Source organism: Stegastes partitus, unplaced genomic scaffold (genome assembly GCF_000690725.1).
Source record: "Stegastes partitus isolate 25-593 unplaced genomic scaffold, Stegastes_partitus-1.0.2 Scaffold1536, whole genome shotgun sequence".
NCBI lineage: Eukaryota > Metazoa > Chordata > Actinopteri > Pomacentridae > Stegastes > Stegastes partitus.
Genome location: NW_007579267.1, coordinates 136,640 through 152,983, shown reverse-complemented (window position 1 = coordinate 152,983; position 16,344 = coordinate 136,640). Strand labels below are relative to the sequence as shown.

At 43.0% G+C, this 16,344-nt stretch overlaps 1 protein-coding gene across 1 annotated transcript in view; it reads right to left on the bottom strand.

Moving 5' to 3' along the window:
• Window positions 1–16,025, bottom strand: part of LOC103371172 (melanopsin-A-like) — a 40,555-nt gene extending 24,530 nt beyond the window's left edge. The window contains exons 1-4 of the mRNA XM_008300408.1: window positions 15,903–16,025; window positions 8,565–8,701; window positions 8,243–8,376; window positions 2,353–2,556 (exon numbers count right to left, since the gene is read on the bottom strand). Coding sequence (XP_008298630.1) covers window positions 2,353–2,556; window positions 8,243–8,376; window positions 8,565–8,701; window positions 15,903–16,025 — 598 coding nt within the window. The remainder of the gene's footprint in view (window positions 1–2,352; window positions 2,557–8,242; window positions 8,377–8,564; window positions 8,702–15,902) is intronic.
• Window positions 16,026–16,344: the final 319 nt, after the last annotated feature.

The following is a 16,344-nucleotide window of genomic DNA, read 5'->3' as shown; positions in this document are numbered from 1 at the left end:
TATATTTTTATTCAGCACAAAAGTGTTGGACACGTAGATTGTATATAAAAGATGGATGTAGCCACCGTGACGACACCACCTGAATAGTGGACGACCATTGTGAAGCTTTGAGTTTCACCATTCTGGCTCTTTGGAAATAAAGCAAGTAGTGATCTGACTGAAGAACTTGAGAACACAGTGATACAGTAAAAACCAGTGAATTACAAGGTAGCCCCGCCCTGTAGGAGCCAATAACGTAATAACGGCCGATAACGTAATAAATTTGCCATTTTTAAAATGTCATAGACCAACAATGTGATAAAAAAAGTCCTGAACCGATAACGTAATAACTTTCGGCTAACTGGTTATTACATTTGCAAAGAACTTTTTTTTACCAGGCCAATAATGTAATAACTTATTACATTATTGGCCAAAAGATATTATGTTATCAGTTCAGGACTTTCATTACGTTATTGGCCATTACATTTTAAAAAGTGCACATTTATTACGTTATCGGCCGTTTTTACATTATTGGCTTCTACACTCCCTAAAGCACACCCTGCTTTTTAATCTAAAATGGGTGATAATTTACAAAATAAACATCATGTTATACTTTAAATGTCTTGAAACTACCAATTGAGACCATAAACCCATTGAGGATGGGTTTACTTAGGTAACAAATCAAGGCAGAAGTCGGGTCATTTTCTTCTATTCTCAATCAGTGGCGTTGCCCCCTGCTGGCTGTTAGAAAGAATGAAGTCACCTCTGTGTTGGCTTCACTTGTTAGACTCGGAGGCTGCAGCTATCCTTTAAATTCTGTGTATGGATCATCAAACTAGCTGACTGGCTTTGCCATCGTAGATCAAGCGCCGCTATGAAGCGCCTATTGATGGTATAAACATGCATGTTGTAGACTTTAATGAGTAGCTTCACGTGTCAGGCTCGGGCTTCACACATTTACACATCACAATGGGACCCAAGTGTCAACATCCATAAGAGGAAGCTCTCTCTTGTGGCGTTTGGTATGCACACCGCAGACTTATTCTATATAGGACGGCAATGTTCATTCCATACAAACAAAACAACATGACACACTACAGCGCGTTCACTTACACATTAGAATACCGCCAACCACACGTATGCACATAATGACTGCCGAACATACATACAGCTCTGAAAAACACCATCTCACGTTCTCTTCAGATGCACAAGGAAGCCGTCAGTCACTTTTATTAGCCTGCATGTTGTGTTAAGTTGTTGTGTCAGTGGGGCCACCGAACCCCAAGAGGGTTTTTTATTTTTTTTAAAAGAGGAAAACAGCCACTGCGAGAGACTGGATGCAGGAATCCAACACGAGCTGTGTCCAACGTATTCGCCTGTGAGTATTTCTGTATGACTAAATGTGCAATAATGATTGACCTTCCTACACGGTGATTCAATCTGTTTATTCAGTGGGGATGGAAGTTGAAAAAAAAAAACCCTTTCATGAGAGATGTGTGAGTGGAAAATCCGCAGTATAATTACTCAACACAACGCTGTAATTATTTGTGTGCAAGAATGCAGTGTATTATGCAGGCATAGAAGTCCCATGGCTGGATATGACTCACAGAAAAAAGGCAGATTAATTCATGCATTTTTTTGGAAAATGATGGTAGCAAAATTTCTGCAAGGAAACCATCTGCATACAGCTTGACTGATGTAGGTGTGCTAGTCTTGGTGGTACCTCTGGGTTAGTGGTTGTAGTTTGCTGTTGTTAGCAGTACTTTCCTTTGATTGTCACAACCTGCAACTTGACAGCACGCATGAGTCTCTAAATTATGAAGCATTTCCCGCCCCTATAGCACGATTAATTCCTGTGACAGTGCTTATCGGTTCTCCCATCGTTTCTGGACGGGCATCTCGCAGCTGAAGTGCTTGAGGCTTTAAGGATGAAGAGTTGTGCTTCCTGAGTTGCCGCAGCTCAGTATGAATTATGTGTTGTGGAAGAAACAGAAAACTAACCTAACAGATGCTGACTCGCTAACACCAACATAGAATCCCATTTGGGAACGCATGCAGGAAAGGAAACACCACAAGCTCGTACGAGGCTCCACACCCTCGTCAAACATTGTTGGGCTGTTGTAATGTCAGCTACGGGAAAAGCATGAAGCGAGCCTGATATCTGATTTTGCATGAAATGTAATTTAATGTTGACAGAAAGGAAACACAAGATCTAACTGACACAGCAGCGCACGTTCCACCAGGAATTCTACGTGTAGAGAACGGTGAGATAGAAGTGCTAAGACAGAGCTCGGCAAACCAAATCCCTCCGAGGGATCACACTGATAAATAAAGACTCAACTTCCAGGTCTCCGCATGCCTACGTGTACTCACTCCAGCCAAAGAAGGGAGGCAGGCTCCAGCCCATGGAGTAGACCCAGGCCACGGCCACGATGCTGAGAGCTTTCTTGTGAGACATCACCCCGAGGGAGGCGAGAGGCCTGGTGATCACCACGTAGCGGTCCACTGCAATCACCATCAGTGTCATCATGCTGCAGATACCGAACAGCGCTCCGCAGAAGGCGTACAGCTCGCAACCTGAGGGAGGACAGGTGAGAGCGGGAGGAAGATGCAGCGGTGAGGACAGATAAATATGTTTACTGGTGTTGCTACAGAGCATAGCGGACAGGGGAAAAAAAACACACTTTCAGGCAGTGCTCCCTGCAAAAGCTATAAATACTTTAACCGTGGTGTGTTTTGAAACTCGTACACGGAGAGGCTTTGTGCTGTGTTTCCATATAAGACCTACTGTATGTTGCTAATATCAGTTAAACTGGAGAACATCTGCTACACATTACATTAAGGACGGCCTCCAGTAAAAGTCGAGTAATTTCTCTTGTTAACGTGTCCATATGTTGTTGTTTTTTTAGAAATATATATATGCTGGAATATGCAACATGAGCAAAAAAAAGGCTGGGCATTGCCGAGCGTATCCGCGTTGAAACTACGATGTACATATGAAAACTCAAAAACAAAATTGAGAATGATAGGTTTTCATAAGTAACAGACTCAAGCAACTAAACTAACCTGGGACCTCCACCACTTTTACACAGAATCTGGCTCAAACATCCATCCATCATCTCTACACCTTAATCCTCACTAGGGGTGAAGGCAGGTTCACCTGGACAGGTAACCAGTCTATCACAGGGCTACACTTAGAGACAGATAACCAAGCACACTCACATTCACACCTACGGACAATTTAGAATCACCAATTAACCTCAACATGTTTCTGGACTGTGGGAGGAAGAACCCGGAGAGAACCCACGCTGCACGGGGAGAACATGGAGACTCCACACAGAAAGATCCCGGGTGTCCTCACTGGGACGCGAACCAGCGACCTTCTAGCTGCGAGGCGACGGTGCTAACCACCGAGCCACCTTGCAGCTCTGGCTCAAACATATAGGGCCAATATTACAACTTTTCATAGTGTAGAGCAAAATCATAGGTGAGCCAGTGTGCTTGAGCTGCAGGAAACACAGGTATAGTTACATCTAAGCCATTTCATTTTATTTTAGCGGGGAAAAAAAAACATACAAATACGCAACCTTGTGGAGGAACTTCAATTTCTTTAAAAAAAAAATAAAAAATCATCCAGATTACTTGACTCGCCTGCTAACAAAGCCTACAACACGTATGTTTGGTCGAACTTTAAATACTTGTGACTGAAACATACCGAAAACGTTGTTGACGATGTTGTAGCGTAGCCTCAAAGGCATTGAGAAAGGTTGATTAATTCTTACGTTTGTGAGATGTTTTCTAATTAATGCTTTGGTTTCAAGACTAGTAAATGGCAAGACGGAGGATTAGTGGATGGAAAATTAGAGAAGAATGGAAGGAAAAGCAAGAAGAAGTTTAAGGAAAGAGGGCTATTAGCGTTTAGATGTTCATTATGTATTTAACACATAGTAATAAAGCTATCATGTGTTATATTGTGCACTGTCACTATTTCTAGTCATGTGTTTGTTGGGAATTTCCAACATATGCCCCCAAAAATGATTGGAAACACTAAGAATAATGTAAGTAAGTGTAAGTTACTGTAAAAAAATAAATAAAAATGCAATAATGGAAACAGACTAAATCTAAAAAACAACCAACTCATGATCTCCATGAACCACGTGATGGGATTCATGCTTTGGTTCTAATTATAACTAACAATAACTAAGGCTAGGTGGACTTCTGTAGACAGTTTGATCCAGAGCCAGACTGTTACTGTATTTTAAGGCGTTAAAAACAAAACAAGGAGCTGGAGGTGAAGGATGAGTTTGGACGTCAGGATGGAAACAGCGGAGATAAGAGATGTGTGGATGGAAAATTTGAGACAAATGGGAGCGAAAACAGGAGAAAGGTCAAAGAAACTGTGAAACTATGAAGAGAATACAGCTCTTGTGTTTAGATGTTTGATCCATACTGAGTGCGTCGTGGTAAACCGATTACATGCCGACACACTGAGCGTGGTTTCATTCAGAGGCTGCCACGGAGCTGCCACGATTCCTAACGCCTCCCTTGTCTTTCCATTATGGACTTATGGAAGCCTTTTCCTCTATTGTCAGTCATCCTGCTATAAGTATTCACAATGCATGCGAGAACTCTGACACATACATTTGTGCAAATCATCTACACACACAGAAAACACAAACTACCAGTCGTCTCTTTATCTGCCGCCGCTCCTCCGGGCTGCGTGATCGCGGTCCGACCGAGTCATCAAATCGAAACACGAGACAAAATCTGAAGTGTGTCACATTCGTGTGGAAACTCAAACAAACACGGCTCGGGCAATTAACTGTAGCGTAAATCACCACGTCTGCATGTCTGTGTGTGTTTGACAGCCATTGTTATGTTACTGAAGCTAACGAAGTCCAGACCGACTCCCAAAGGAGCAGCAGATGTTCGACGATATTTTAAAGTCCTGGGGCGTAACAGCAAAGTTCAGGGCACCGTCGAGCCGAGCTGTTTAGTACGAATAAAGCACTGCTTAACGAGGTCCTGTAATGAGTTAATAAGAGCAAATCCTTTCCAGGAAGCAATAACGAGTCCTTCCAGCCACATGTTTTGTTGGTGTTGGGCTTTTTTTTTTTGGTGGAATTTTAATATGCGGCTAAAAATGAACAGAAATACCAGAAATAATTTTTAAAAAGCAGAAATATTGAAAAAAAAAAAATGTCTGAGATGGAAAAGGTGAGAAGTTCAAAACAAAATGGAAATCTAAAAGAGAAGAAAGAGAAGAAAGAAGAAAGAGATGAAAGACTGCAGCAGATTTATGTGGCATGAAGAGTGAGAGCCACATTGTTCAGATTATTATATGAAACAAACACTTTATTCCACATTTTCCATGTTTTTTTCTGTGTTTGAAGTTCAGGTGCTGCTCGTTTCATTCTTGTTGCTTCCTCTTTTACTAAAATACTCTAATACCTGAATGTGTCCCACCTTGGGCTTAACATATGCATATTTAGAGGAGAAAAATACACATTATATTCCATTAGCGATGGAAAATACTATTTAAAAAAACTCTGTGTAATCATGATTCATTAGCCTGTATGTGAGCCATGTTTGGCCTTTTTCAAACTAATCGTCATCAATTTAAATTACATGTTGTCAGCTCCACTTTATCTGCCGCACAGCTTAAATGACCGATACAACTTTTGCATGCTAAATGTATATATATACAATTAGCGAGGTAATTACTTTGGGTGGAAGCTCAACTTGCGGCATGTGTGCTATCGCGCCAGTGCAGGCAAGTTTTTTTATACGGCACATAAAAAAAAAAACTGCTGCAGCAACACACTTTCCAGTAGAAAAGAATAGAAAAAGTCTTAATAATGAGGATGTGATTTTACCTGGAAAATGTACATATTAGACACCTGACCCAGACCCTGAGAACTGGAACCTAACTTGACTAATATTCAGGCTAAGATGCTACAGTATTGATAATTATGACGCTTCATTTGGCTAATTTTGAGCTAAAGTTTGACTCTACAAGAACACACATGAAAACCCAACATACCAAGGATTCTCTGGTTTATTTTATAGCTTGGTAGAGAATGCATTAGTTGGATTTAGTATTCTGTTATGAATTTAAATGCTCCAAAAAACAGTATTTTCCCTCGTTTTTTTGTAGTTTATAGACATGAGAAGACAACAGTTGGCACAGTCTGCACTCTGAACAGGATTTTTATCCAATCAAAATGTTCTTGGTAACCTGTAAACCCATCAGTTATGTAAAGTGGCGTTTGACGTCATTAGATTCTGGATGTGGGTCAGAGCTGGGTGTTGGGGTTAACTTTGTTTGCTTGACTCACTGGATGTAGACTCTGGGTTTGACTCTGCTACCAGCTTTCTTTTTCCCTTCTGCCACCGACCTACATGCTACTGGTTTCCAAACCCTCTTGCTATGGGAAGCAACAGTTTTGCTGAAGGTTTGGATCACATATTAAGGCTATTTTTATTTATTTTTTCCGGCAAATTAGCAATTGCAAAAGCAGCGCATGCAATTTTCCCACAAAAACAATCCCCCGGTTACAGTTCTGAGGGGACACCATCGCTGCATCCTGGGCTCAGCACATAGACTGTATAAAAGATGGACGTAGCTACCGTGACGTCACCCGTTGGTTTCTGCACTGAGAAAATGAAGCCAGGGTTTTGCTACTTCCTGGTTGACATCTTGGATTTTTGGAGCCAGTGACGCAAAAATCGTCAGAGGGGGGCGGAGCCATAGGAGCAGTGATTGGTCAGACGGATTGAGAGGCGGGCCCTCTCTGCCCGCCCACATTTACCACCTTCTGCCGACTGTCAATCAAGCCAGCCACGCAACTTGCTCCGCAAAATGTGGATGATTATTAAAAAATTCAGTATTGATTTATTTTCAGATCGGCCACCTGATCTCTGGATTTGACCATGAAAACTAATAAGAACAAAATCCTGAGCTGCAGGAATGCAGTATTTTTGATCTTTGATCACTTCTTTTCCAATTCCAGTCTATGGGATCCAGGGCTTTTTGGAGCCAGGACTAGTGGACGTAGTGATATTGCAGGTTTTTGACACTTCCGGGTTGGCTTCATTTTTCAGGGCCGGTTGCTACGTCCATCTTTTATACAGTCTATGGCTCAGCACCACCTCATACGACTGTGGCTTGTTTAAAGAAACAAGCCGGAGCCTTTTTTCCTCCGATAGCAGAGGTGCAGCCAGACCATTCTTCAGCTGACATGGTCTGACTCCTTTTCCTCCACAGTGCTCTGAAGCATCACATTAAGGTTATTTTGCATTTGTTGACATTTCACAGAAAATGATCACGATCTCTGCAGCTTATCCTTTTGGGAGAGCTCCTACTTCAACAAACTGTCCAGATCGTCCGGCTTACCTCCGCACAACCTCAAGAGCCCCGCTGTTATTGAAAAGCCCGTCATTAAACAGCGCTCAGGGAGTCTTTATAGCTTTGAAATTTGGTAAACAAGCAGAGATAAGCACAAATAAAAGGGCAGGGCTCTGCTGGTGGTTTTTTTTGCTTCGTGATTCTCATCTACCTACTTTATTTTTTGACCTCTATTACTAACCGCATCGCTCTGTGCCTTTGAAAAGGAGAGTTGGTTGGTGTCGGTCAGGGGAGAAAAAAAAAAGAAAAGCGAATATCCTCCTGCTGTAACCACCACAGAGACTTGAGCTATAGATCTGACAGCGATTGGCTGTCTTTATCAAGGTCACGAGAACTCCTGTAGGAAAACACAGCGCTCCGACTATCAGTGTTTGATCAGTGGAGTGTGGAGCCTCTTTTACCGCCTCTCCATGTCTGCTCCCAACAGGCTGATGTATAACACGCCGCTCCACGCCGCCCGCCTCCTCCCAATGCACTCGTGTAAAACACACGATCAACATGCATTCCTGCTCGCTCCTAGTGATCGATGGAGTTTGGACTCCGCACACCGAGCCTGTGGTGCTGTTTTTTCCATTGTGGCGGGCAGGGATGATGGAGGACGGCAGGTTTGTCTGCGTGTGTGGACAGAATCTTTATTGAGCTGTCACACTCCAAAGGCTTGGTTAACAATACACATCCCTGTGGATCCCAAAGTGTGCGCTACACATGTAAAAGAGCAGCTAGATATATAGAAAATACCATAAATCTGTCTTTAGCCTGTTGCTTCCTTAGACGCTGTTAACTCTGAGGAGTTCAGAAGTGTGCAATGTCGCATACTAAAGTTAAAATGTTCTGTTCTGTATGTGCACGCGTTACCTTTCTTCCCAAAGATCCACTGCTTGTGCATGCTGGTGATGAAGAAGATGGGCGTCTGGGTGAGACACATGAAGAAGTCCGTGAATGCCAGATTAATAATAAAAATGTTGGACGGCGTCCGGAGGCTGCGGCTCCTGCACACAAACACACACACACACGAGTAGCTGTTGAAACGTCATAAATATTAGATTATGAATAAATCATTAACACATACAGTATATATGTTTTTATCACAGGTCTATGCAGAAAGAAAGGGATGTGCTGCACAGGTTTATTTAAGGAAAGCTGTTTAAAATTGGAAGAATCAGTAAAAAAAGAATACCTGCAGAAAGCATATATGACCAGGAAGTTTCCCAGCATGCCTGTGATTCCCACGGCCAGGATGACGACGCCGATGGTGTAGTGAGCGTGGTCCGGGACGTCTACCGTCGGAAATATGTGGTCCGGAACCACAGGACCCTAAAACAGCAGGAAAAGAGGAGGGAACGGGTTAATTAGTGGTTATAAAATCACAATAGGACAGAAATGTAATTGAGAAATAATGCTGAGCATGTGATTGCTGTGGAGAGAAAATTACACTGAAGAAAATCATCGGTCTGGGAAAGTACAGAGGATCATTTCACCAAGGAAAATGGAGAATCCGAAAAGAAAGAGACAAATAAATTATCATTATTATTATTATTATCGGATAATTCTGGGATAATTAAAGGAAATAGAGGCTCTTAGCGAATGGGGAAAAAAAGCAAATCTTATCGTAAACAGTGGCTGCGGCTGACATTTTAAGCAATAAAACTGTTCAGGACTCGCCTGCCTCGGGATGTGGCTATCATTTGGTGCGCACACACTCAACTGTTGTAATTAAATGTATCCCCTGGTATAAGATAAAGCCTCGGGCTGAGAGAAAATCCGCTTTGTGTGAAGTCCACTCTGAATGAACTCTACAAAAACATTTTATTTAAATATTAATAAACAATGAAATTTGCTATAATCGGTGACTTTAACCTGCATGACACACAGCGCAGGAACCTCCTCTGAACAGAGAAAGCATCTGTCCGGGTTTTCTGCCTCAGTAGCTAATTGTAGTAACTCCACAAGGTACATTAGGTTACATACGAGTAATTGACAGCGCTTGAAAAGTCACATTGACACAGCTGAATGAGTAGAACGACGAGCAGAGTTCAACCACCGAGCAGTAGCAGTAGATATAAGCAACACCACAGTTGTTTTTGGATATTAAAGTGTTGCATTCACTGACCTCTGTTCCCTTTTGGAGTACTGGCAAGTTGCTCAAGCGCAGGTACATTTACTTTTTTGAGAACTATGTGTTCATCTGAGATCAGAATTTAAACAACTTGGGGCAAACCCACGAACAGTTCTGATTTATAGGGAATCGTAGAGGTGTCTTCTGGCTAAAGCTGACATAAACAAGCGATCAAAGATGGTAAGATAGAGACGTTAATGATAAGGTGTCCAGATGTTTAAAGTTGGAAGGCTGTCTTGCGATCCCTCTGGTCTTCATTTTCCTCTAAAAAATTCTCGATGGGATCCGGACCTGAGCAGGGCCTCTCTGAAATGTTGGTTTATTTAACTATTTCTTGACCACTTTGACTGCATGTTTCAGATCCATGTCTATGTTGGAAGTGCTGCCCAAGGCCGCGTCTTCATGTCTCAACGCCATTTGCTCTGACGAGCTTGTCCGTCGGTTGGAAACACCTCCTACGCATCACGATCCCACCGTCATGTTTGACTGTGGGGATGGCGTTCTCGGGGTTGGATGTTTCTCCTTTCCTTTACAAAAAGAAAACCCGCATCCCCGTGTGTCCAAACAACTCCACTTTCATCTAACCCCACCTCAGAACCGACCACCAAAAGCGTTTGTCCAGGTGAGCTTTTGTGTGCCCGTCTTGGGGGGAAAATGAGTCCTCTTTGTTCGGCTTCAATAAAGACCAGCTTTGTTCACTGTCTGCTGAAGAATCTGCCTTCGAGAGGTCGGTATCGCAACTGCTAAGATTTCTCCCGATGGCAATCTTTGGTTTCTTCTTGACTTCTTTTCTTGCCAAAGCAGGGATCACTCCGTCCTCCCACCACGCCCTTGGAGGTTTTTCACAGTGAGGAACTCCTTGTGCTTTTTGATTGTGTTGTGTGTACCGTGCGGTCACTGGCGCTTGGAAGCAGGCGGATGCAGCTTTATTGCCTTTTCCTCTCTTCTCACAATCTGCAATCCGTCTCAGTGATGAACCCCACTAAGCTCTTTAGTTTTAGAAATGATTTGAGGTTGACTAATAAGTCCCAAGAGAACTGCTGCATCAGCTATTCTCAACTCGTAGTCTAGTAGATTTAGAAAACTTGCTCGGATACCTTGAGATGGTATAGATGTTGTATTTTCTCAAGAGCTGGTGACATTTTTAAGTTTTGTGAGTAGTTTTGGGTGAGGAACTTTAGGTAAAAAGGTAAAAACAGTTCACTAGAATTCAGCGTTTTCCAACTCATAGTCTTTTATCACTTGTTTGTGTCATTTCCAGCCAAAACGGTCAAATACAAAATCCAACAAGTCACATTCTGGTGTGGTTGAATCATTTTAAAAGATAACTTTATTGATCCCACAGTGGGGAAAGTTCACTGTTACAACAGCTCCAGAAAAAGTGTACACCCAGTGCAAGAATAATTGGGAACACCCAGTGCAAAAAGTAGGAAAGAAACAGAAAAAACAGCTGAACTCTAGACAGGTAGAAATGTTGTACTTCTGTATTTTTTTTTTCTGTTTGATGGTTTATAGGCTGCAGACATGTTGAAGGCTTTCCTTGGCGGTCAATGACCTCTCTGTGAAAAAGAAAGTCCTCGATTGACAAAAGTAGAAACGCTGCATTTTTCCTCTTTTCTTCAGGGGAAGATTTGCCAGAGTAGCTACCAGTGGTGGAGGAAATATTCTTGATTCAAAGAAGAAGAAGAAGAGTCAAAGAAGAAAGAAGAATGGTCCATTAGAAAGGTCACTTGCGGGCGCCGCTGGTTGAGCTGGCGTCCCATGTGTAGGGGCTACAGTCCCCGATGTGGAGGTCGTGGGTTTGAATCCCGCTCATGGCACTTTTCCACAGATTCTTCTGCCCCACTTTCCTGTCTCTCTCTCTCTCACTGCACCATCAAATAAAGGCCAAAAAAATAACTTGCGCTTAATATCTGACTTCTTTTTCCTTTTTTTTTGGCCACTTGGTGGATCACATCGCTGCCACCTTTTAATGTTTTATGTTAAAATGTGGTGGAGTTTTAGTATATTTTGGCTCCATTAACCACTTTTCGTTGCCAGCTTTAGAGCATTTTGTTTGGAAACAGCTGAGAGTGAAGGAAAATTGTAAAAATGCAGATTGGATATCCCCAAAAAGATTTACAAAAAGAAGCTTCAGTTCTTCCAAAGGGCAGAATTCCTGCCTTCACGTGGCAATTTAATTCTTGTAGTTCATGGAAGTCGGGCTAATTCTAAATGCATCTCACTGAGCTGAGAAGAAAGCAGCATAAAAATGACATATTCCAGAAAAATGCAATACCTCAGCTTACATAATTACATTCCACCGCTGCACTTTAGTACAAAAAAAAAACAGCTTTAAAGAAATCAGGGTTGTTTTTTTTGTTTTTTTTCTTAAACCATAAAAGCAGATTTTTTTTTTTTATGACAATGAAAAGGTTTTCATTTGACAGCAGCATATTTCTTCTGAGAGGATGCTGCACCTGAGAGCACACAGCTCCCCTTCAGAATTCATATCAGAAATTCTTACACACTCCCTCCGACGCTTCCACTCTCGCCGTGTCTCTTTTTATATATATCGCCGGCTACTAGGACTTTACTCTGCTGGGCTAAAGCTTCCTCTGCTGCTTCAACTGGAACACACACGCATCTCCTTTCATTAATCCTGGATGCTGCATTTACGCATGTGTGCAAAGTTTGTCCCACATCTGTTGCAGCAAGACCTACTTTTTTTTTTGCAGAGTCACAAGTGCTGATATTGAGGGCGTTTTAATACTACTATGGAAAGTGATGGAGCGGTTATGTAATGAGTGAAAAGGTCCAGTTGCAGATGTGGCTCGCGGCCTCCATATGAGTGTGTGGAATGTAAACACACTTAGATGACTCTGCCATCAGTGATGTGGTGGATCACCTCCAAGTTCTGCTAAATTTCTCCTCTTTTTTCCCTCCTCCTCCTCCTCCACTATCACTACTTATTCCCAGCCCTCATTAATTCCTTTCCTCACGTCGTCGTCCCTCCGCTCACTAAACCTCCCGATTCACTTCCTCCTGCTCCCTCTGATGTCGCACGTCTCCCAGTGTCGAGCAACTCAGGACCGGATTAATGCCGATCACACGGAGGAGGAGGGAGGAAGGAGGAAAGGCGGGTTGGGCGGCGTGGCATGTGGGGTTTTAAAGATGCTAATAGTGGGTGGTAACGCAGCGCTTCACTTTGTGTCTGGGAGCACGTACTGAAGCCGGGGTGCCGACGTTTCTGGGCTTTTTTTTTTTCCCTCATCAGTGGAGAGCAAGTAATATAAATGTAAATGGTCTGGTGGCTGCCTAATGCACGGTGATATAGAACAGGCAAAGACAAACAAATGGAGTGAGACAGAAAATGGAGATCAAGGGTGGAGGAGATAGTGCGAGACAGCGCAAAGCAAGACCAGGGAACATCCATTGTGGTAATTAAATCTGAACATGCATGTTCACATCAGCAGCCATGCGACCCTTCGTATGTGAGTGAACGACGACTTCGGTTTTTTAGGCCACATCTTCAAAACGCAGAAAACCGCATCACTCCGGACCAGCCGCGACTAATTAAATAAATATGGCCGAGGGGGGTTTCCTCTAAATAAAAACTACCTCTGCTGACACTATTATTGTAATCAGTGTTCCTTCATGGCGGAGAAGCACATTCTCATCAGAAACAAGTCTTCATTATCTGTAGTCACGCACATATCAAACCGCCTCAGAGAGCCAGAGACTGAGCTGTGACAGTAAATGAGAGATTTATCTCCCATATTCTGTAAATAAGAGTAAACGAGATGATTCGGTATCATCACGTAATTACAGAAACGACTGATTGTCTGGAAGGCAGCTATTAGATTCTAGCAACTAGACGGTTTATTTAAACACCACCGATGAAGGATAAGAGCTGCTCAGGTGGTTCTTCTGTCTTGGCGCCATCTATTACGGCGGTTTAACAGAAATTTTACAAGCATTTTTAAACGATAGGTGTTGAATCATATGGTTAAGGAGTGAGGAAATAGTAAATAAGATAAGACGAAAAATGACAAGAAAACAGATGATTGCTGTTGATATTGTGTAGAAATTCAGATACTGGATTATTCAAACACACGTCCTTGAAGAAAAGAGATTTACTTTTTTTTTTAAATGTACAAACTACCTATAGCACACAGGTTTGGATGCGTTGATGCTGCACATTCAGGTGTCAATGTCATTTTTTTTTAATTATATGGAATTAAAAGCTCCTTCTGATGTGATGCATCAACGATCGTTGCACTAAACATCATTTTGAGAATTTATGCGATTTATTAAACATTTTGCATGAACACTCTTCTGTTAATTTCAGTTATAGCTGCTTTAGCTCACGGTATAAATCTAAACGAGCTGCTTCCAGGAACAAAAGGTGAACATCACGAAAGACAAATTAACGGCAGACTGAATGACTGAAAATGTCATTCTTGTTTAATTAATTTTAGATGACGTCTTTTCACAACTATTTCAGCTCGACGTCAGTCATGTTTCCGTCACTTTTGCATCCGCTGAATGCTAATTTAGACGAGCGATCAGCCACTGCTACCCAGTATTCTGTCTCTCTGGATGCTAATGGCCCATTTTCCTCAGTTGTTCGGGCACTAAGCAGCGCTGATGAATGCTGCAGTAGCTGCACAGCTGATTATCTGCTCGCTGAATCTGCTGCACCTCACCAACAAGCCTCCAATCAGCCTATCACAGGGATCCTTGTCTGCAACTTCATATGGAAAAGACTCCCACAACATCCCACAGGGCCACCCACTGACACACATTATCTCACTTTCTCCTTTTAAATCACACCACCACTCACAGACACATGATTTCCAAATTGGACCCATATTTTTACAGTTGAGCAGAGATTACAGATTTGATTTTGAAGGGAGGGGAAAAGCCAACAAACAGTGATATGAGGAATATGGAGAGAGACAGAAAACCTCGAGAGTTCTTAAATGAAAGCCACACTTATTCCTGAGTGTAAGATCCCATCTGTCTCTGCAGAAGCTGCCCTCCGGCACCGTTCCAGTATCAGTTTTCCCAGCTCTCCCACCACCAGCGCCAGACCACAAAAGCTACAGTGACTGAAGCCTGCAGGTCTGAGCTTCAAAGTCCAAATTCAAACTGAACCGTTCACACTTGTTGATCCACGTTTACCGTAGCGCTGCACCCATGTGGTTTTCAGTATGTCTTTAAAACAGCTGTTTCTCCCTGGAATCGCTCTGATTTAAGTCGTCTCTGGGCTCCTGCGGGGCAAAGTTAAAGTATTTTCTTTTCTTTTTTTTTCATGCTTTGGATTGTACAGTACTGAGATGAACACACCACTGCACATCTGTGTAAAGAGATTTCCCTGAAGGCTGTGGGTAAACTAATCCCACTCTCAGACACAGAGGGAGACAGAGAGAGAGATGGAGTCGGATTTATCCCTGAGACCTGGCAACACAAATATTAACCGCACAAAATAGTCCTCCAGGAGTGAACAATGAGGCAGCAGAAGGATGCGGCTGACGGATGATCACATGCCTTTAATTAAAAAATTAGAAGCAAACAATCCAAATCACTCCTGGAAGACAACCCAGCTGTTTTATGTGTTTATGCTGCAAACAGAATTTCCTCTTGAGGGGAAATAAGGACCTGAACTGAGCTGCAGACTGAGATCAGCTAAGATTAGGACACAAATTGGACAATTAAGGGGCTCATCTGAGGTTGTTAAGGCACAAATTGCGGTGAAAGAGAATCAGATCAATGCTGTTTAGAGCAAGACTGGATCACAAAAGTCACACAGAAATATCACAGGAGCATTATTCACAGGAAATGATGTCTCTGAACTCACTACAGATTATCCTAATAATAACTAATATGCCTGATGTAAAGGAAAACCATGAATGAATGGCTCATTTTGACGCACACAGATGGCACAAAGGAGTGCTTCCACCACACAAGTGACACATAACTACACCCACAGCAGCTGTTTTGTTTTTTTTCTTCTAACCACAATAACACACCTTCAGAGGAAACGAGATGTGCGCTGCCTTCATTCAGGTCAGGTGCTGAATGAACGGAGCGCTGATGCGCAGAGGAGGATGCTGTGATTCATTCATTCACTCAACATCTCTCATTCACACCTCCCCTCTGGGAGACTTCTGCAAAATTTTTATGAATGATCCATTGGAGGAATGACAAGTCACAATTACAGCCAGAAATCTGTGAGTTTGTGTGCTTGTTATTGCTTTTTTTTTCCAGCTGTGGTGCGTTTGGCTGCTCTGGATGCGGCTGTTACGCATCGCTGCAGCGCGCATAAGCTCTCCGGGCTCACCCAAACAAGCTGCCCAAGCAAGAAAATGAAATTTTTAAAAACACGAAATGAAATAGTTGGAGCTGGTTACTCACAGTTGTAGCCACCGGAGACAGCTCCATGAGCCGGTGCGGGTTGATGGAGCTGATGTTCCAGGGTGCGCGGGCGGTCGGGTCCGGTGTCGGGATCCCGGGTCCAATCTGGAGCCTAGAATCCATTCAAGATCCACGGTGGTTAATGGAAGTAGACTGGGCGTGCCAAAAAGTGGACTTGGGAGGTTGTTGAGTCAGTATGAGGTGGTCTAAGAGTCCAAGTGGCCGGTCATCATCGCCGCCCTGCTCTCATATCCGTCTCCAGTAGCGCTGCTGCTGCTGGTAGTACAGCAGCTGTGGAGGGGTGGGAAAGACTTGTGCGCTCTCTCTCTCTCCGTATCTCTCTCTTGCTCTCTCTCTCTTTCTGTTTCTCGTCCAATCCCTGCTCCGGGGATGCCCGAGAGTGTGTCAGTAGGTCTGTGTGCACAGAAAGAGCTGCCCTTTG